This window comes from Loxodonta africana, chromosome 6 (genome assembly GCF_030014295.1).
Source record: "Loxodonta africana isolate mLoxAfr1 chromosome 6, mLoxAfr1.hap2, whole genome shotgun sequence".
Lineage (NCBI taxonomy): Eukaryota > Metazoa > Chordata > Mammalia > Proboscidea > Elephantidae > Loxodonta > Loxodonta africana.
The window spans coordinates 130,189,772-130,212,194 of NC_087347.1; the positions used below are offsets into that span (position 1 = coordinate 130,189,772).

The window sequence follows — 22,423 nt, forward strand, 5'->3', positions numbered from 1 at the left end:
ATGGAGGACTGGGACTGCGGGGCGTGAGCCAGAGCAGGGAGAGCCGCAAGTCAGCGGCTGGAAGTGCGAACGTTTGGCAGGGGGCACCACTATCACCATAGTGCTGTAGTGAGGAGGAGGCCCCATGAGAGATGGCACGGCTGTCTTGGTGGTGGGTCTCAGTGGGGGTTGGCTGTGTGCAGCACCTTCCTGTCCCCCTGTGATGACAGGAAAGAGGGGGCAAGGGGTGGGCATCCCTCTGAGGCCATACCTGCCTCAGACAGGCCCCTTGGCCCTGTAGGTACCCACACTTCCCTCTGCCAGCACTGGGTCTTTCATGATTATTTTTGTCTCACACCCCCGCCCAACACTTTCCCTGGCCTCCCCTGCCTCCTCCCGTTCTCTCCTCGTGGCCGTCGCTAGCCCACAGAGAGTCCTGCTGGCAGCCTGCCTTCCGGGGAGCCCAGCATGGCCGAGGGCACCTTTGCTGTGTCCTGGCCCAGCCAGACAGCCGAGCCTGCTCAAGTAAGTGCCCGCCCACCCCCTCTGGCATGTTCCTGGTCTCCGAGAGTGTATCCTGGACAAGAGCTCAGAGGATGGGCACAGGACGGACAAAGCCGCTCTGGGCCTGAGGGTGAGGACAGGGCTGTGAGCTGGAGGCTCCAGGAGGGCTCGCTTCTCAGGCTGGTGACCATGAGTTCTGGGCAAGTGACTGCTCAGTTCTCTGGGAGCTGGGTCGATTCAGCCTCTCCCACCCATCCACCCTGAGGAGTATTTAGAGCATCTGCGGGTTTATGCTGTGCGCCTTTCAGAATTTCCTTGTTTAATGCCTTGTGAGCTAGGCATTGCCCCTTTGACAGATGAGGAGGAGGCTAGGAAGGTTGAGTAACTTGCCTGAGGTTCCAGAGCTTGGAAGTGAGTGGCTGTGAATGTCACTGCAGGCCAGCCTGTCTCTGCAGCCTGGCAGTGTCCACACTACCTTGCTGGGGTCTCTGCTGAGGTGGCCCGCCCTGTGCCACACTTCCTTGGGCCTGGGGGAGGGCTCGGCTTATGGGCAGAGTTGTGTTAGGGCCAGACAGGCACATGCTGCCATCCCAGAGCCTGGGTCAGGGCCAGGCAGGGCAGAGTGGGCAGGAGGGGCTGGGGCTTGGCGGGTCGAGGGCTTTGAGGTCAGGGCCTACCGAGGGTGGCTGGGGGTGGCATTTTGGGACCTGCACCAGTCTCCTCCACAGCATACCAGTCGGCCTCTGTTCCTGTCAGCACCTTCTCTTCAGCTGCCTCCTGTACCCAGGCCTGACCCTCTCCCCCGGGAGCTTCCGGGATTGGGTAGACCCCCGCTCCCAGCTGTGGCCAGTGCTCTTGTCCTGGCATTCCAGAGGCTGCCCTCTGGTGGCCTGGCTCCATGTCCTGGCAATGTCCTGGCAGTGTCTGACCTGTGCGGCATTTATGTTACAGCCAGGCGAGGCCTCGGAGGTGGCGGGTGGGACCGAACCTGTGGCTGGCGCCCAGGAGCCCGGGGAGACGGCGGCAAGTGAAGCAGCTTCCGTAAGACTCCAGGGACCAAGGCCCTGCCTTTCTTTCCTGCTATCTGTCTGTCTGCCCACAGCTCCCCCTGCGTGGTGTTTGTGCTCCTGGTCCCATGCTGACCCCATTCACAGCCCTGTCCTGGAACCTAGAGGCAGGCTGGTCTGGCATTAGGCACGGCCTCCTGCCCCCAGTGCCCGGCCCTCCCTTGCTGCCTCCTCACCCTCTAACCCTGCACTGTCTGCCCGCAGAGCTCCCTTCCAGCTGTCGTGGTGGAGACCTTCTCAGCAACTGTGAATGGTGCCGTGGAGGGGAGCAGTGGGGCTGGGCGCTTGGACTTGCCCCCAGGATTCATGTTCAAGGTCAGTGGAGGGCAGAGGGTCTGCTCTGTGATGCGTCCTTCTCCACCCCCCAGGAGGTGGGTCACCCCCCTATGCAGTGTGGACACTGAGCCCTGGCTGGTGGTGTGGTTGTCCCCTGCTACAGTCTCACCCCAACTCTGCAGGTGCAGGCCCAGCACGATTACACAGCCACTGACACGGACGAGCTTCAGCTCAAGGCTGGTGACGTGGTGCTGGTGATCCCGTTCCAGAATCCCGAGGAGCAGGTAAGGGCTGGGGGGGGGGGGGGCCCGGCAGGGGGCTCTGGGGTGCCCACAGAGGTGCCACCCTGGACTCCGCGGCTGCAGACCATGGCTAGTGGTGGCGGGGTGGGCCAGCAGGGGGCATCAGAGACCTGCCAGTGAAGGTTGGGCCAGTCGCAGGTGCTTCTCCCCTTTCTGTCTGTCTAGCTCCTTGTCCCTGCTTTTGTGCTTTTCTTCTCTCATCTTAACATTTCCTCCCGTAGCTCCTCCTTTCTTTCTCATCCTCCCATAGGCTGCCTCACCGGTGTAGCCACATTTTCTTCTTTGATCGCTCTCTCTCTCTGCCTCCGCTTTGCTCAGGTCTCGCAATTTCCTTTCCTTCTTGAGCTTCTCTCTGCTTTTCTTTTTGTCCCACTACCCTACCCCAGGTCCTGTCTGTCTTCCTCTGTGCTCTGTACCTGAATTTCTTTCTCCCTTTCTTGCCTCCCTGCCTCATGCCACCCTCTGCAAGGCCCACCTTCCTCCCAGGCCAGGGCACCTGTGCAGTCATTGCCTAAACGGGTCCCTCCTTTGGCTGGCCCTGTTCTCTGTCTACACAGCATCTTGCTGTTCCCTGTCTGGGGGGACGGGCCCCTGCTGGCCCCTGAGCACCCCAGTGGAGTTCCCAGATGCTTCCAGACCCTGCTTCTGCTAAAGTTTCTCCTCCTCAGTGAGTCTTTTCAAAGTGAGGGCTTCCGCTGAGCCTGGGCTAGCTCTGAGCTGGCCCCTTCCAGGTTTGGATGTGGTGCTCTTACTCACGTGGCTGCAGACCCTCAGCATAAGTCTTGCTGTTGGCAGGGCGAGCGTGTGGTGCCTGGGTTGTTTGTGGGGTGTGTTGGTGGTGGGGTGCTGGCCATGATGATATCAAGTAAACATCCAATTCAGTTCCCTGAGCACCTGCTGAGCCTGCACAGGGGTCCTGGTTGTACTGTTTCTGCTTTCAGAGAGTCCAGTCAGTCATCAGCATGTTAGTGTGAATTAGTTGTCAGAGTGAGGGTAGGAGAAGGGTCTTGCTGGGTTTGGGTTGTGGCCAGTCTGGGTGAGGGATGCTGGGCTGGGACTGGAGGGCATAAGGGGAGGGAGGCCTGAACCTATTGCTGAATTGGAAACCCTGGTTGCTTAGTGGTTAAGAGCTACTGCTGCTAACCAGAAGGTCGGCAGTTCAAATCCACCAGGTGCTCCTTGGAAACTCTGTGGGGCAGTTCTACTCTGTCCTATAGGGTCACTATGAGCTGGAATTGACTCGACAGCAATGGGTTTAACAGGTTTGTTGCTGAATTGCCCAGTTCTCCTAAATCCACTATCTGCACTGGTCTCCCCCGTGAGTGGGGTTTCAAGAAGCAGAATCCTGGCCCTTGGTGGGAGTAGTTCAGGGATGGGTGGGGGCTCAGATGGGATATAACTAGGGACTGTGACAAGGCAGGTAATGATGCCGAGTTTAATGACAAAGACCCAGATAGGTGCTAGGCCTGGCTGGGCTAAACCCTAGGAGGCACAGTCCAGCTTCAGGGGCAGCCATGGCCATAGGACAGGGGTTTATGGCTTCTGTGGTCCCAGGGGTCAGGACTTGGGCAGCAGACACTCTGTAGGGGTCAGTTTTGAAGCCAAAGTCAAGGCCAAGTCCATGCTGTTGGAGTGCCTGGTGTGGTGGCCTTGAGCCATCCCTGATGCTTTTAACTGGTCAAGGCTTGCTAGAACTTTCTGGTATTGTTTGTAGAAAGCCTGGAAGGACAGCTGGTCTTCTCCTCAAAGGCTTGTCCTCCGTGGGTGCCAGGTGGCAGGAAGCTCCTTGATGTGGTGTGGAGGGGGTTGTTTAGGCAATGTCAGACCCACATGGCAGTCAGCCCACAAGGACTTAACCAGGCAGGCACAAAGGGTTAAGTCCATCTGCCAAGGGCTGGTGGCTGGGGTGGGTGGGTGTGGGCCTAGGCACATATCAGCAGCTCTGCCTGGAAGAAAACCTTCGTCAGGTGGCTCCGCAGGCTCAGAAATGAACAGGCAGTGAGATCCCCAGTGAGGTGCACATGCTGTGGGGTTGGGAGCCTGTGTCATGACCTGGGCTGCTTGGCCCCTACAGGATGAAGGCTGGCTGATGGGTGTCAAGGAGAGTGACTGGAACCAGCACAAAGAGCTGGAGAAGTGCCGGGGCGTCTTCCCTGAGAACTTCACTGAGCGGGTCCCGTGAGGCAGCCCGTGTGCTCTGGGCATGCAGAGATGAACCTCTTCCCGAAAATGTGTGTTTCTTTTTTTTTTTTTTTTCTCGTTTTTGTTTTTAAACTTTGAAAAGCAAAGGGGGACTCGCGAGGAGAGCCTGAAGCTGAGAAGTGCTCTCCCGAAGGTGAGGCTGTCTGCTGAGACCGGTGTGGCCGCCCGGCAGAGCTCACCAGCGTCCCTGAAGCTGCTGTGCCCTGTGACGGAGCTTCCTGTGCCGCTGCCCCGGGGTGCTGCCCTCATGTGCGCCCCGCGGCTGCTCGGCACGCAGGGCTGGGCCGGGGCGGCTCGCTGGGCTGGCCACCGAGCTCTCACGCTTGCCTGAAGCTTCAGCTGCACCCCTGAGCACAGGTCTCCTGTCCTGGCAGCTGCTGTGGGGGGCCAGTCTGCCCAGGGGCTATGGGGCCTAACACCATCCCACCTGGCCCTGCCCTGCAGACGTCCGTGTGCTGTTTGAAGTAAATCTTAGTGTTCAAAAGAAAATGAAACAACAACAATAACAAAATGACAAAAAACAGAGCGCCTGCTTATCTTTATTTTCCCTCATCTTCTGTCAGCAGGGGCAGATGCAGCATGGTGGTTTGTGGTTTTTGTTCTGGAAGAGTTGGGGGAAAGGAGGCCCAGGTTGGGTGTGAGAGCCCACAGGAGGGGTGGATCACCAGTGCGGTGGGGCCTCCCGAGACAGAGTTGACTGACAGAGGGGCAGGGCTTCCAGAAAGGGAGGCAGAACTGGCGGGCAAGAGGCTGGTTTCCCTGCAGGGCCCCCACAGCATTAGAACCACTTTGAGTCCCTGTCAGTGCTGACCTGACCAAGGGCTTTATCCCTGTCCCCTGGCTTCTTCCTGGTGGCTGGGTGGGATGCAGGTGAGGGGAGTTGGTGTATGTATGGGTGGCAGATGAGTGACTTAAGATCCAACTGTGCCAAGACCCCTCTGGGTGCTGGCTAGGTGAGAACTCTGAGAGTCAGGTACCAGGACTCCCATTTCATAGATGAGAAAACTGAGGCCCAGGGAGGTCCAGTGACTTGCTGGTTAGTGAGGGTGGAACTAGGACTTGAACCTGCGCAGTGTGACTCCAAATGCATGGTGAGTTCCTGAGTCTGGCAGGTCCTGGGCACCAGTGCTGAGGGCCAGCTTGGCGGCCCAGGGCTCTTTCCTCTTTCTGCCACCCTTTCTAATGCCAAGGCCACCACTGTGGCAGCTCACCTCTCCTGCTCCCTGCAGCAGGCTCCTGCTGGTCCAAGTGGCCTGCCAGCAGCAGCCTGGATCAGACCCGGGGCTCGGGGGCTGGGAAGTCAGCCTGGAGTACAGATGGGAGAAGTTTCTCTCTACATGAATCTACACTACGGTAGAAGCAAGTGAGTGAATGTATGTCAGAACCTCAGCTGTATTTTTGGGTAGAAGCCATGAGCTTTGCTTTAGGGGCAGGATCCTAGTGGCCCCTGTCTAATAGTGTAGGCTCTGCCAACTGTTGTCTTCAATTCCTGTGACGATAGAATTTACAACATTGGGTCCCGGGGAGCCCATTTATAGCTGCCTCTGCTTTGAAAGCTGTACCTTTTCTTTCGTTCACTCATTCATTCCTTCAGCTTAGATTGAGGGTAAGTCCCCTGCCCAAGACCACACAGTTAATTGCTGAGGACCATGGTTGGCTAGCTCAGCTGCTTCTGAGCCAGGGCTCGTGTGCCCTGGGGCTAGGGTGGCGGGGGGTGTGCAGCCCCTGTGCCAGCATGAGACGGCCGTACTTTTTTTCATAAGGAAATAGTTTAAACATCTTCATGTGAGACACATCATCAAGGAGAAAGCATTTGTGATAGGTTTTATCTCAGTGATGCCTGAGCTTTACTCCCTGACCTTCAAGGGGTCACTGGTGGGAAAAGTCCTGCTCTGGACCCCACAGTTTCCTTTGCCTTCTAAGAACCGAGGGGCCTGCAGGGAGCTCAGTATGGGCAGGTGGGAGGGACGGGGGTTGGGAACTGGGCACCAGGGTGGTAGGCCTGCCCGGTGTGGGTAAAGGCATCCTGGCCTTAGGCCTGAGCTGGGCTGTATATCTGGGAGCCGGGTGCACCAGGCTTGCGTCGGGCTGAGCGGAGCTCAGAGCGGGCAGCCTGAGAAGCCAGGTCAGTGAGTAGGACAAAGAACCAAGGCCAAGGCTGGCATGGCCTGAGGCAGGGTGTGAGAGGTGCTGGCTGGTCTATGCAGCAGCTGGAACGACAGAGCCTTGGAGGCTTGGTGGGCCCTGGCTCGATTTAGGCTGATGTGTGGCCATGGAGGCCTGGCCCTCACAGAGCAGGGTTCCCGTGGGCAGACTGTCCCCAGGTAGCAGCAGTTGCTAATGGTAGGCCCGGGCCAAGGGCTCTGGGAGAACTGGACCACATGGTGCCTGGTGGCTCTCAGACCCCAAGCCCTAGGTGAGGGGCTGGAGCTGGGGCTCGTGAGAGGCCCTGCTTATCTTAGCAGGTCCCACCCCCAGCCACAGCGACTGGTTCAGAAATGAGGACCTAACCCAATTCTGACCAATGGGACAAAGGAGAGAATTGCTGGGGCTTCTGGGAAGAAAGATTCCCTGTTCCTCTGCAGTGTGCAGATGTAAACCTAGAACGGCTACGGACATCCCTCCAAAGACAAGGATGACGACACCCTAAAGGCAGGAGAGTAAAGGCATCGCCCTGGGACTGGGCTGCAGCCTGACACCCCCCACCTCGGACCCTGAGGGGTGCACAGAGGGGGCTTGCAGGGTGAATGAACCAATGTTGGGCCATCCTTCACAACAGTCCTGCACACAGCCTGGTGTTAGGAGCGGGTAAGGGGGCGGAGTATAGATTCTTAAATTCCCAGAAACGGGGTAGAGGGTCACCAGGCCAGAGGGACCAACAGAAGCAACACCAAACCAAAAAACCAAACCTGTTACTATCAAGTCAATTCTGGTTCATAGCAACCCTACAGGACAGAGAGAGTAGAACTTCCCCACAGGGTTCCCAAGGCTGTAATCTTTACAGAAGCAGACTGCCACATCTTTCTTCTCCAGAGCAGCTCCTGTGGGTTTGAACCGCCAACCTTTCCATTAGCAGCCAAGTGCTTAACCACTGTACCACCAGGGTTCCTTAGATGCAACACCAGGTGGTTACAAATCCAACTGCGAATGAGGCACCAAGGGGCCAAGGCAGTGGGCAGTCAAAACTGCTGTGTGGTCTGGGAGCTGGCCGAGAGAGGGGCCAGGGAGCCCCTGAGCTGAGCTGAGACTTCTGAGCTGGTGGCTACTTGTGCAGAGTCCAGACATACACTGGGAGGGAAGTGGGCATTTTTGAGCTGCCAACTCCCACAACTTAAAGTACTGTATAAAAAAATTAAGTAGTGTATCCCGCCAGCAAATTGGTTGACTCTCGGGGAAGTTATACATAAGTCATTCAATTTGCTAAAGTTTATCGTGGGGTTCCAAGAAACCCTCACCTTCCAGGTAGGCCCTCCTCCATAGAGGCCACCTCAGACCCCTGGAGATCTTGCACACATGCTCCCCACCCCCTGCCCCGAGTGAGGAGGGAGGAAGGCCCCAGGTGGTAGCTGGTGTTCACCAGCATTCACAGGAGGGAGGACGAAGGGATTTGATGGTGCAGGGGACTCCTGAGGAGCTACTAAGTGCCTTTAAGAAGAGTGCCCACCTCAAGGAAATGTGTGTGGTCAGTCGCGCCTAGGAGAAAGAAGACATTAAAGACAGTGGCCTTGCATGTCCTGCTTTGTGTCCCCAGACCCCATGGAAGGGGCACTGTGGGCCTGTCTGAGGACAAAACAGCCTGCATCAAACACTATTCTAGGCCCTGTTTTGATAATGTGGAAGAGTGCCTCACTGAGCGGAGGCCCTTCTCACATGTAATTAAAAAGGATAATTAACAGTGCGCAGGGAAGTTGCCTTCCTGATTGTGGCTGACTAGAGATCAGGATCCAGGCTGCTGGAGGGAGAAGAGGAGGAGAGACATTTCCCCTCCCAGGCTGAGGTCAGTGCGCAGTGGCAAAGATGGACATCGAGTTTTGCTCAAGGAAAGGACTTTGAATCCCGGGGTGATTCCCAGTGATATGGAAGGCCTTCTCTGTCCTAGCCAGTCAGTCCCCAGACTTAGGCCATCCCTAAAGTACACTGCCATGGGCTCCCTGCCAGTGGTGGCCAGATGACAAGCTCGTGGTGGCCACGGTGTACACACAGGAACACAATGTTGAAACAGGTTCTTTCTCTGGAAGCCTGGTACTCGCACCCTATTCTTATTTTGTTATGTCTAGCGGATATGTAATTTCTAGGTAGTGGAGCTGGGGAGCTTCTGAAAGGTCATCCTCAACTCTGTGCTGACCCTGAATCTATGGTTTCAGGTCAATGTTCTTACCCAAGCTTTGGGCAATTGCATGTAACTGCCCACTGAATTCCATCACCCCAATGCCATGGGCGTGTTAAGCTTTATGTACCTCTAAGTTGGCCTTGTGATATCTGAGGGACTCCCTGGACTCCTCCTCCCCCTCTCCGGCGGCATACACTGCTAGATGCCTACCCCATAGTTACCTCTGCTGCCTTTCTAATTGAACTCTGATTTTTTTCAGGGTAGCAATTGTCTTAGGCTGGGTTCTCTAGAGAAGCAAAACCAGTAAAGCATATAAACATATGTGTGTGTGTGTGTATGTATATATATATAGAGAGAGAGAGAGAGATTTATATCAAGGAAACAACTAGCTTGACTGTAAAGGCTGGAACGTCCCAAGTCCACGGATCGGAATAGAGGTTTCTCCTGATTCACACAGCCGCAGGGGCTGGTGAACCCAAGATTGGCAGGTTGGAGAGGAGGGCTCTTACTCACAGGCTGTGAAGGTTGATGAACCCCAAGATCAGCAGGTAAGCTGCTAGCTCAAGTCCGAAGAACTGGAGGTCAGACAAGAGGCAGCTGCAGGATCCAGAATGAGTCAAAAGCCTTGGCAAGGCAAGCAGGAATGAAGTAGGCAGTGGAGGATGGAGATGAAGGCTGAGGGGGCAGTGAGTCACCACAGGCCCTGCCCCTCGCTGGTACCACTCAGCAGATTCCATCATGTAGGTGATCACATACCAAATTTCAGCAGGGAAGTGATCACAACATTATACAACTGCCAAAACACTGAGAATCATGGCGCAGCCAAGCTGACACACAATCTTAACCATCACAGCAATGTACTCCACTAAAGTCACTCATCTTCCCATTCTTCCTTGCAGCTAGAGGTGGCCTTATGACACAGTCTTGGCCAGTAAGGCAAGGGAGGGCGTTCCTTCTCAAATGAAAACCCAAAGCCTTGCTAAAAGAAAGGCCTTAGCCTCCTTACTCTACCTGGGATGAGGGCAAGTGGTGCAACAGCCATGTTGTGACCCTGAGTCGCACAGGAGGACAAAGCAGAGTGGAAAGATGGAAAGAGGATCACACAGCTGTGTTCACACCAACCCGGACAGCTTTCCTTGTTACTATTTTTTTTAACCGTTTATTTCAAAATAATACCCTGGCTTATTTTTGTGTGAAACAACAAAGCCATTACATTGTAGGGTTTGTAGGGTTTTCTGCTTCTTGCAGCATCCCTGACTCTTGCATCTAGTCACCACGACCTGCTTGTCTGACCTCTTACAGAGGCCTGAATCTGTTTCTCCCTCCCATTCCCTCATGTCTTCCTAGTTCAGGTCCCGCTGTCTTTTCTCTGCACTAAAGCAATAGCCTCCTGACAGCACAGCCTGCCTCCATCCCATCATCATCCCTAGTCCACCTTTTGCAGGGTGCTGACCATACTGCTCCTGCATTTAAACACTTCAGTGGTCTCTATCTCCCCCAAACCTGTTAGTCTTGTCATCTGAACCTGTCTCTGGCCCATCTCTCAGCTCTCCCTTCCTGGACCTATGCCCCAGTGACCCAGAGCCTGTGTGCCCTCTTTCTATGGGTTGGTTTCTCTCCCTGCTTTTGTCATACCTCCCTCAGAAATATGCCCTTCTCTTCACCCAGCTGATTTTCACTTTGGTGGCCTCTGTGTTCATACCCGCTTGTCCATCTGTACAGCAAGTCTGTCTCCCATCTGGTCATCAACTTCTTGTTGGCCTGTGTGTGCCCTCCCTGGCTCTACACTCAGAGGAGGCTCCATGAGAGAACATAGGGGTTGGCCACCTTCCTCATGTGCCCCTGTCCGTGGTTTTCCATCACATGTTTTTCTCTTTAAAAGTGTCCTCATTGTAGAAGCAACAGGACACTGCTTACTAAAAACTGGAAAAGATGAGTAATAATCCGATCACTCTAAACTAGTACTTTCATTTTTGCCCACTTTACTGGAGTTATTTTGTTGTGGAGAATATACACAGCAAAACATACACCAATTCAACAGTTTCTACATATACAATTCAGTAACATCAATCATAGTCTTCAAGTTGTGCAATCATTCTCACCATTTCTGAGTTGTTCCTCGCTATTATTAGCATAAACTCACTGCCTTCTAAGTTTCCTATCTAATCTTTCAAGTTGCTATTGTCAATGTGATCCCATATAGATAGATATGAAAGAGCACAATGCTCAAGGCAGGCATTCTTTACTAGTTAAGCTGAACTATTGTTTCATTTTCAGGAAGACTTCAGGGGATATTTTTGGTTTAAGGTTTAAAGATTATCTCAGGGCAATAGTCTCAGATTCATCTAGCCCCCATGGCTCCAGGAAGTCTGTAGTCCATGAGAATTTGAAATTCTGTTCTGCATTTTCCCCCTTTTGATCAGAATTCTTCTATGGAATCTTTGATCAAAATGTTCGGTAATGGTAGCCAGCCATTATCCAGTTTTTTTGGTCTGAGAGCAAAGAAGGCAGTTGCTCAAGGGAGCAATTAGCCACACATTCCATATTCTCCTCCCATTCCTAAGTCTCCTTCCTCTATTCCTCCAGGTGAGTAGAAGCCTTGGTTGGCTGCTTGCAAGCTTATAAGACCCCCGATACTACACAACAAAGTAGGAGGTAGAACAGAAGCACTAGACAGGTTATTAGACCAATTAACTGGGATGTCCCCTGAAACCATGACCTAAACCTCCAAACTAGCGAACAAAATCTCTTAAGGTTTTTGATTGTATATAAGCAACCTCAGCAGCTACTGTCTCTCTCTCTTTTTGTCGTTGTTGTAAGTATAGCAATCACACAACTTTTGCCAATTCAACTTTTTATGGGCGTACACCTTATTGACAGTAATTATAATAATCGGCTGAGCAAGCCTGCCCTTATTCAATGGGATTTTTCCATCACTGTTAATCCTCCCTTTCTCCCTCCCTCCCACCCCTGGCCACCGCTAATAAACCTTGGTCTGTATACGTTTTCTTTTTCCTGTCTTTTTAGATAAGTGAGGTCATACAGTATTTGTCCTTTTGTGATTGACTTTTTTTGCTCAGCATAATGTTTTCAAGCTCCATCCATACTGTAGCTTGCATCAAGACTTCATTTCTCCTAGTCAGAACAGCCTGGTACTGGTACAACAATAGACACACTGACCAAAGGAACAGAATTGAGAACGCAGATGTAAATCCATTCACCTGTGGGTCACCTGATCTTCGACAAAAGCCCAAAGTTCATTAAATGGGGGAAAAGGCAGTCTTTTTACCAAATGGTGCTGGCAAAACTGAATGTCCATCTGTAAAAAAATGAAACAGGACCCATACATCACAGCATACACAAAAACCAATCCAAAATGGGTCAAAGACCTAAATATAAAACCAAAAACTGTAAAGATCACAGAAGAAAAAATAGGGTCAACACTAGAGGCTGTAATACAAGGCATAAATAGGATACGAACCATAACTAACAATACACAAACACCAGAAGATAAGCTAGATAACTGGGATCTTCTAAAAATTAGCACTTAAACGCTCATCAAAAGACTTCACCAAAGAGTAAAAAGAGAACCTACAGACTGGGAAAAATTTTATGACTATGACAAATCCAACAGAGGTCTAATCTCTAAAATCTATAGGAAAATCTAACATCTCTACAAGAAAAGGATAAATAATCCAATTAAAAAATTGATAAAGGATATGAACAGACACTTCACCAAAGAAGACATTCAGGCAGCTAACAGACACATGAAGAAATGCTTGTGATCGTTAGCCATTAGAGAATGCAAATCAAAACTACAATGAGGTACCATCTCACCCCGACATTTGGCACTAATCAAAACAACAGAAAATAACAAATGTTTGAGTTGTGGGGATATTGTACTGCTATGTGGGAATGTAAAATAGTAGAACCACTATGGAAAATATGGCTGCTCCTTAAAAAACTAGAAATAGAAATACTATACTATCCCGTAATCCCATTCTAGGAATATTCTAGAGAAATAAGAGCCATTACAGGAATAGACATATGCTCATTGCGGCATTATTCACAAGAGCCAAAAAATGGAAATAACCTAAGTGCCCAAGAGTAGATGAATGGATAAACTATCTTGTGGTACATACATGCACTGGAATACTAAGAACAAGGAAGAATCCGTGAAACATCTCTCCACATAGACGAATCTGGAGGGCACTACACTGAGGGAAATCAGTCAATCACAAAAGGACAAATACCGTATGAGACTGCTATTATAAAAACTCATGAAAAGCTTTCCACACAGAAAGAAATAATCTTTGATTGTTACAAGGGAGGAGAGGGGTGGGGAGGGAAAAATACTGAATAGACAATAGATAAGTGGTAACTTTGGTGAAGGGTAGGACAGTACACAATACTGGAGAAGCCAGTACAACCTGTACAAGGTCATGGTCGCTCCGTAGACACATCCAAACTTCCTGAGAGACCGAATTACTGAGCTGAGGGCTGGGAACCATGGTCTCAGAGGACATCTAGCTCAACTGGCATAACACAGTTTATAAAGAAAATGTTCCACATCCTCCTTTAAAACCAAAAAAACCAAAACCACTGCCATCAATTCTGACTCACAGTGACCCTACAGGACAGAGTAGAACTGCACCATACAGTTTCCAAGGAGCGCCTGGTGGACTCAAACTGCTGACCTCTTGGTTAGCAGCTGTAGCACTTAACCACTTCGCCACCAGGGCTTCCCATCCACCTTTAGTGAGTCTCAAAAGCTTGTGAGCCACCATGTAAAATACTCCACTGGTCACACCCTGTCTGGAGCAAGGGAGGATGGAGAAAATCAAAGACACCAGGGAAATATTAGTTCAAAGAACTAATGGACCACAACTACCACAGCTTCCACCAGACTGAGTCCAGCACAACTAGATGGTACCCAGCTACCACCACCGACTACTCTGACAGGGATCACAATAGAGGGTTCCAGGCAGAGCTGGAGAAAAATGTGGAACAAAATTCTAACTCACGAAAAAAGACCAGACTTAATAGTCTGACAGAGACTGGACATTTAGGTTGTTTCCACTTTTTGGCTATTGTGAATAGTGCTTCGGTGAACATTGGTGTACAAGTCTCTTTTTGAGTCTCTGCTTTCAAGTCTTTAAGGTATATATCTAGGTGAAATTGCTGGGTCATAGGTAGTTCTATTTTGAGATTTTTGAGGAACATTGTTTTCCACAGTGACTGTACCATTTTGCATTCCCGCCAGCAGTGGATAAGTGTTCTTGATATTTTCTTTTTTTTCAATCTTAGCCATCCTAGTGAGAGTGAAATGGTACCTTATTATGCTTTTGATTTGCATCTCTCTGATGTTTTTTGACATTGACCATCTTTTCACACATTCAGTGGCCATTTTAATGTCCTCTGTGGTGAAATGTTTTTTGACATCCCTTGCTCATTTTAGGACCCAGTTGTCTTTTTGTTATTAAGTTGTTGAGGTTTTATATATATTTTTGTTATTAGATTCTTATCAGATATATGGCTTCCAAATATATTCTTCTAGTCAGTAGCTTGCCTTTTCAATTTTTTGGTAAAATCTTTTGATGAAAAAAAGTTTTTTTTTATTTTATTTATTTTGTCTTTTGCTGTTTGTGCTTTTGCTATTATATTAGATAATCCATTGTTAAATCTAGGCTAGACAGCCTTGCCCCTGCATTTTTTTCTAAGAATTTTATGATTTTAGTTTACACATTTAGGTCCTTAATCCATTTTGAATTTGATTTTGCATGTGGTGTGAGGCATGGACCCTATTTCTTTTTTCTGCATGTGGAAATCCAGTTTTCCCAACATCATTTATTGAAGAGACTCTTCTTTCCGCATCTAATGGACTTTGTACCCTTTTTAAAAATCAGTTGACCTTAGGTATGTGGGTTTATTTTTGGACTCTCACTTCCATTTCCCACACGTGTCTGTCAGTTTGTCATACTGTGGGGGCTTGCATGTTGCTGTGGTGCTAGAAGCTATGCCACTGGTATTCAGATACCAGCAGGGTCACCCATGCAGGACAGGTTTCAGTTGAGCTTCCAGACTAAGACAGACTAGGAAGAAGGGCCAGGCAGTCTACTTCTGAAAAGCATTAGCCATTGAAAACCTTATGAATAGCAGCGGAACATTGTCTGATATAGTGCTGGAAGATGAGCCCCCCAGGTTAGAAGGCACTCAAAAGATGACTGGGGCAGAGCTGCCTCCTCACAGTAAAGTCGACCTTAATGACGTGGATGGAGTAAAGCTTTCATGACCTTCATTTGATCATGTGGCACGACTCAAAATGAGAACAGCTGCAAACATCCCTTAATAATCAGAACATGGAATGTACAAAGTATGAATCTAGGAAAATTGGAAATCATCAGAAATGAAATGGAATGCATAAACATCAATATCCTAGGCATTAGTGAGCTGAAATGGACTGGTGTTCGCCATTTTGAACCAGACAATCATATAGTCTACTATGCTGGGAATGACAACTTGAACAGGAATGGTGTTGCATTCATCGTCAAAAAGAACATTTCAAAATCTATCCTGAAGTACAACGCTGTCAGGGATAGGATAATATCCATACTCCTACAAGAAAGACCAGTAAATATGACTATTATTCAAATTTACACACCAACCACTAGGGCCAAAGATGAAGAAATAGAAGATTTTTATCAGCTGCTGCAGTCTGAAGTTGATCAAACATGCAATCAAAATGCATTGATAATTACTGGTGACTGGAATGCAAGAGTTGGAAACGAAGAAGAGGGATCAGTGATTGGAAAATATGGCCTTGGTGATAGAAACAATGCCAGGGATCGAATGATAGAATTTTGCAAGACCAACGACTTCTTCATTGCAAATACCTTCTTTCACCAACATAAACGGTGACTATACACATGGACCTTGCCAGGTGGAACACACAGAAATCAAATTGACTACATCTTTGGAAAGAGATGATGGAAAAGCTCAATATCATCAGTCAGAACAAGGCCAGGGCTGACTGTGGAACACACCGTCAATTGCTCATATGCAAGTTCAAGCTGAAACTGAAGAAAATCAGAGCAAGTCCATGAGAGCCAAAATATAACCTTGAGTACATCCCACCTAAATTTAGAGACCATCTGAAGAACAAATTTGACGCATCGAACACTAGTGGCTGAAGACCAGATGAGTTGTGGAATGACATCGAGGACATCATCCATGAAGAAAGCAAGAGGTCATTGAAAAGACAGGAAAGAAAGAAGAGACCAAGATGGATGTCAGAGGAGACTCTGAAACTTGCTTTCGAACATCAAGCAGCTAAAGCAAAAGAAAGGATTAATGACGTAAAAGAACTGAACAGAAGATTTCAAAGGGTAGCTCAAGAAGACAAAGTAAAGTATTATAAAAAAAAAAAAAAATTTTTTTTTTAGGACATGTGTAAAGAGCTGGAAATGGAAAACCAAAAGGGGAGGACATACTCGGTGTTTCTCAGGCTGAAAGAAATGAAGAAAAAATTCAAGGCTCGAGTTGCAATAGTGAAGGATTCTATGGGGAAAATATTAAAAGACGCAGGAAGCATCAAAAGAAGATGGAAGGAATACACAGAATCATTATACCAAAAAGCCATTTCAAGAGGTAGCATATGATCAGGAACCAATGGTACTGAAGGAAGAAGTCCAAGCTGCTCGGAAGGCATTGGTGAAAAACAAGGCTCCAGGAATTGATGGAATATCAACTGAGATGTTTCAACAAACAGATGCAGCACTGGAGGTGCTCACTCGTCTATGCCAAGAAATATGAAAGACAGCTTCCTGGCCAACTGACTGGAAGAGACTCATATTTATGCCTATTCCCGAGAAAGGTGATCCAACTGAATGTGGAAATTATAGAACAATATCATTAATATCACATGCAAGCAAAATTGTGCTGAAGATCATTCAAAAATGACTGCAATAGTATATTGACAGGGAACTACCAGAAATTCAGGCTGGTTTCAGAAGAGGATGTGGAACCAGGGATATCATTGCTGATGTCACATGGGTCCTGGCTGAAAGCAGAGAATACCAGAAGGATGTTTTATTGACTATGCAAAGGCATTCGACTGTGGGGATTGTAACAAATTATGGATAACATTGCGAAGAATGGGAATTCCAGAACACTTAATTGTGCTCATGAGGAACCTTTACATAGATCAAGAGGCAGTTGTTCGGACAGAACAAAGGGATACTGATTGGTTTAAAGTCAGGAAAGGTGTGGTTCAGGGTTGTATTCTTTCACCATACCTATTCAATCTGTATGGTGAGCAAATAATCCGAGAAGCTGGACTATACAAAGAGGAACGGGGCATCAGGATTGGAGGAAGACTCATTAACAACCTGCGTTATGCAGATGACACAACCTTGCTTGCTGAAAGTGAAGAGGACTTGAAGCACTTACTAATGAACACCAAAGTCCACAGCCTTCAGTATGGATTGCACCTCAACATAAAGAAAACAAAAATCCTCACAACTGGACCCATGAGCAACATCATGATAAACAGAGAAAAGATTGAAGTTGCCAAGGATTTCATTTTACTTGCATCCACAATCAACACCCATGGAAGCAGCAGTCGAGAAATCAAAAGACGCCTTGCATTGGGTAAATCTGCTGCAAAGGACCTCTTTCAAGTGTTGAAGAGGAAAGATGTCACCTTGAAGACTAAGGTGACCTGACCCAAGCCATGGTATTTTCAATCGCATCATATGCATGTGAAAACTGGACAATGAATAAGGAAGACTGAAGAAGAATTGACGCCTTTGAATTGTGGTGTTGGCAGAGAATATTGGATATACCATGGACTGCCAAAAGAAGAAACAAATATGTCTTAGAAGAAGTACATTCAAAATGCTCCTTAGAGGCAAGGATGGAGATACTGCGTCTTACATACTTTGGACATGTTGTCTGGAGAGATCAGTTCCTGGAGAAGGACATCATGTTTGGCAAAGCACAAGGTCAGCGGAAAAGAGGAAGTTCCTCCAGGAGGCGAACTGACATACAGTGGCTGCAACAATGAGCTCAAGCATAACAATGATTGTAAGGATGGCTCAGGACCAGGCAGTGTTTCGTTCTGTTGTGCATAGGGTCACTATGAATTGGAACCAACTCGACAGCACCTATCAACAAACAACAACAACAACTTCTATTCCATTGATCTATGTGTTTATTGTTATACCAATACCAGTCTGTCTTAATTACTGTAGCTGTATATAAAAAAAAAAAAAGTATAGTATGTTTTAAAATCAGGAAGTGTGAGTCTCCTACTTTGTTCTTCACTTTCAACATTGCTTTAGCTATTCAGGGTCTCTTGTCATTCCATATAAGATTAAGTATTGGTTTTCCAGTTTTGTAAATAAGGCTGCTGAAATTCTGTTCGGGCTTGTATTGAATCTATAGATTGCTTTGGGTAGTATTGCCATCTTAAAATATGAAGTCTTCCAATCCATGAAGATGGAACATCTTTCCATTTATTTAAGTTTCTTTAATCTCTTTCAGCAGTGTTTTATAGTTTTCATTGTATAGGTCCTTCTTGTCCCTGGTTAGATTTATTCACAGGTATTTTATTCTCTTGGATGCTATTTTAAGTGAAATTTTTTCTTTAGTTTTCCTTTCATATTTCTCAGTGCTGGTGTGTAGAAACTCAACTGATTTTTGTTTGTCGACCTTGTACTCTGCAACTTTGCTAAATTCCTCTATTAGCTCCAGAAGTTTTCTTGTGGCCTCTTTGGGATTTTGTATATATAGGATCATATCCTCTGTTAATAGAGATAATTTTACTTCTTTTCAAATATGTACACCTTTTATTTCTTTTTCTTGTCTTATTGCTCTGGCTAGAACTTCTAATACAATATGTTTTTTTTAAGGTTTTAGTTTTTATTTTGCTTTTTTTTTTAACAGTAGAAAGTATGGAGATTTTGAAAGAACTAGGCAATTGTTAAAACATAAACCAACTGATTATTATTCCACCTAGAAATACTTAGCCCTTTCTGTATATATTGTATTAAGTAATTTAATAAGCAATATTATTATTGTGCCTTAAGTGAAAGTTTACAAACCAAGTCAGTCTCTCATACAAAAACTTATATACACCTTGCTGTATACTCCTAGTTGCTCTCCCCCTAATGAGACGGCACACTCCTCTCCACCCTGTATTTCTGTGTCCATTCAGCCAGCTTCTGTCCCCTTCAGCCTTCACATCTCCCTTCCAGACAGTAGCTGCCCACATAGTCTCATGTGCCTACTTGATCCAAGGACTCCTCACCGGTATCATTTTCTATCTTATAATCCAGTCCAATCCCTGTCTGAAGAGTTGGCTTTGGGAATGGTTCCTGTCTTGGGCTAACAGAAGGTCTGGGGACCATGACCTCCAGGGTCCTTCTAGTCTCAGTCAGACCATTAAGCCTGGTATTCTTATGAGAATTTGAAGTCTGCATTCCACTGCTCTGCTCCTTCTAGATTCTCTATTGTGTTTCCTGTCATGGCAGTCATCAGTTGTAGCTGGGCACCATCTAGTTCTTCTGGTCTGAGGATGATGGATTCTCTGATTTATGTAGCTCTTTCTGCTATGAGTCGGAATCAACTAGACTGCAGTGGGTTTGGTTTTTTGGGGGGTTTTCTGCCCCTTGGGCTCATAATTACCTTGTGTCTTTGGTGTTCTTTGTTCTCCTTTGCTCCAGGTGGGTTGAGACCAACTGATGCATCTTAGATGGACGTGTGCTAGTGTTTAGGACTCCAGATGCCACTCTCCAAAGTGGGATGCAGAATTTTTTCTTAATAGATTTTATTATGCCAATTGACCTAGATGTCTCCTGAAACCATGATCCCCAAACCCCTGCCTCTGCTACACTGGCCTTTGAAGCAATCGGTTTATTCAGGAAACTTCTTTGCCTTTGGTTTAGTCCAGTTGTGCTGACCTCTCCTATATTGTGTGTTGTCTTTCCCTTCACCGAAATTAGTTCTTGTCTACTATCTAATTAGTGAATCCCCCCTCCCTCCCTCACTCCCTCCCCCCACCGTAACCATCAAATAATATTTTCTTCTCTGTTTAAACTATTTCTTGAGTTCTTATAATAGTGGTCTTATACAATATTTGTCCTTTTGCAAATGACTAACGTCACTCAGCATAATAACTTCCAGATTCCTCCATGTTATGAAATGTTTCACGGATTCATCATTGTTCTTTATCTATGAGTAGTATTCCATTATGTGAATATACCATAATTTATTTATCCATTCATCCGTTGAGGGGCACCTTGGTTGCTTCCATCTTTTTGCTGTTGTAAACAGTGCTGCAGTGAACATGGGTGTGCATATATCTGTCCGTGTAAAGGCTCTTATTTCTGTAGGATATATTCCAAGGAGTGGGATTGCAGGATTGTATGGTAGTTCTCTTTCTAGTTTTTCAAGGAAACGCCAAATTGATTTCCAAAGTGGTTGTACCATTTTACATTCCCACCAGCAATGTATAAGCGTTCTAGTCTCTCCAGAGCCTCTCCAACATTTATTATTTTGTGTTTTTTGGATTAATGCCAGCCTTGCTGGAGTGAAATGGAATCTCATTGTAGTTTTGATTTGCATTTCTCTAGTGGCTAATGATCATGAGCATTTCCTCATGTATCTGTTAGCTACCCAAATGTCTTCTTTAGTGAAGTGCCTGTTCATATCCTTTGCCCATTTCTTAATCGGGTTATTTATCTTTTTGTTGTTGAGTTTTTGCAGTATCATGTAGATTTTAGAGATCAGATGCTGATCAGAAATGTCATAGCTAAAAACTTTTCCCAGAGTGTAGGTAATCTTTTTACACTTTTAGTGAAGTCTTTGGATTAGCATAGGCGTTTGACTTTAGGAGCTCCCAGTTATCTAATTTCTCTTTTGGTGTTTGTGCATTGTTAGTAATGTTTTGTATACTGTTTATGGCATGTATTAGGACTCCTAGCCTTTCCCTATTTTTTTTTCCATGATCTTTATTGTTTTAGATTTTATATTTAGGTCTTTGACCCGTTTTGAGTTGGTTTTTGTGCACGGTGTGAGGAATGGGTCTTGTTTCATTTTTTTTTGCAGATGGATATCCAGTTATGCCAGCACCATTTGTTAACTAGACTGTCTTTTCCCCATTTAACTGACTTTGGGCCTTTGTCATATATCAGCTGCTCATATGTGGATGGATTTGTGTCTGGATTCTCAATTCTGTTCCATTGGTCTATGTATCTGTTGTTGTACCAGTACCAGGCTGTTTTGACTACTGTGGTGGTTTAATAGTTTCTAAAATCAGGTAGTGTGAGGCCTCCCACTTTGTTTTTCATTTTCAGTAATGCTTTACTTATCTGGGGCCTCTTTCCCTTCCATATAAAGTTGGTGATTTGTTTCCCCATCTCATTAAATAATTTCGTTGGAATTTGGATCAGAATTGCATTGTATCTATAGATGGCTTTTGGTAGAATAGACATTTTTACAATGTTGTCTTCCTATCCATGAGCAAGGTATGTTTTTCCACTTATGTTAGGTCTCTTCTGGTTTCTGTCAGTAGTATCTTGTAGTTTTCTTTGTATAGGTCTTTTATGTCTCTGGTAAGATTTATTCCTATGTGTTTTTATCTTCTTGGGGGCTACTGTAAATGGCATTGATTTGGTGATTTCCTCGTCTATGTTCTTTTTGTTGGTGTAGAGGAATCCAACTGATTTTTGTGTGTTTATCTTGTATCCTGATCCTGTGCTGAACTCTTCTATTAGATTCGGGAGTTTTCTTAAGGATTGTTTAGGGTTTTCTGTGTATAAGGTCATGTCATCTGCAAACAGAGATACTTTGACTTCTTCCTTGCCAATCTGGATGCCCTTTATTTCTTTATCTAGCCTAATTGCTCTGGCTAGGACCTCCAGCACAATGTTGAATTAGAGTGGTGATAAAAGCCATCCTTGCCTGGTTCCTGATATCAAGGGGAATGCCTTCAGACTCTCTCCATTTAGGATGATTTTGGCTATTGGCTTTGTATAAATTCCCTTTATTATGCTGAGGAATTTTCCTTCTATTCCTATTTTGCTGAGAGTTTTTATCATGAATCGGTGTCGAACTTTGTCAAATGCCTTTTCGACATCAATTGATAAGATCATGTGGTTCTTGTCTTTTGTTTTATTTATATGATGGATTATATTAATTGGTTTTCTAATGTTGAACCATCCCTGCATACCGGGTATGAATCCCATTTGGTCATGGCAAATTCTTTTTTTGATATGTTGTTGAATTCTATTGGCTAGAATTTTGTTGAGGGTTTTTGCATCTACGTTCTTGAGGGATATAGGTCTGTAATTTCCTTTTTTGTGGTGTCTTTACCTAGTTTTGGTATCAGGGATATGCTAGCTTCATAGAATGAGTTTGGGAGTATCCTGTCCTTTTCTATGCTTTGAAATACCTTTAGTAGTAGTGGTGTTAAATGTTCTCTGAAAGTTTGGTAGAACTGTGCAGTGAAGCTGTCTGGGCCAGGGCGTTTTTTTTGTTGGGAGTTTTTTGATTACCTTTTCAATCTCTTCTTTTGTTATGAGTTTATTTAGTCGTGTTAGTTTAGGCAGGTAGTGTGTAGAAATTCATCCATTTTTCTAGGTTTTCAGATTTGTTGGAGTACAATTTTTTGTAGTAATCTGATATGATTCTTTTAATTTCAGTTGGGTCAGTTGTGATATCGCCCATCTCATTTCTTATCTGGGTTATTTCCTTCGTTTCCT

The 22,423-nt window shown here is 46.6% G+C and overlaps 1 protein-coding gene across 13 annotated transcripts in view; it reads left to right on the forward strand.

Moving 5' to 3' along the window:
• The window catches only part of BIN1 (bridging integrator 1), a 69,324-nt gene extending 64,471 nt beyond the window's left edge, over positions 1 to 4,853 (forward strand). For 7 of the 13 annotated variants that reach the window (XM_064287358.1, XM_064287347.1, XM_064287360.1 and 4 more), the window contains 4 exons: positions 1,435 to 1,524; positions 1,755 to 1,865; positions 2,009 to 2,110; positions 4,203 to 4,853. In XM_064287358.1, coding sequence (XP_064143428.1) covers positions 1,435 to 1,524; positions 1,755 to 1,865; positions 2,009 to 2,110; positions 4,203 to 4,310 — 411 coding nt within the window. In that variant the 3' untranslated portion in view covers positions 4,311 to 4,853. Of the gene's footprint in view, positions 1 to 402; positions 505 to 1,434; positions 1,525 to 1,754; positions 1,866 to 2,008; positions 2,111 to 4,202 lie in introns of all 13 variants that reach the window. The other 6 variants (XM_064287356.1, XM_064287359.1, XM_064287357.1 and 3 more) reach the window with 2 other exon arrangements.
• The last annotated feature ends 17,570 nt before the right edge of the window (positions 4,854 to 22,423 follow it).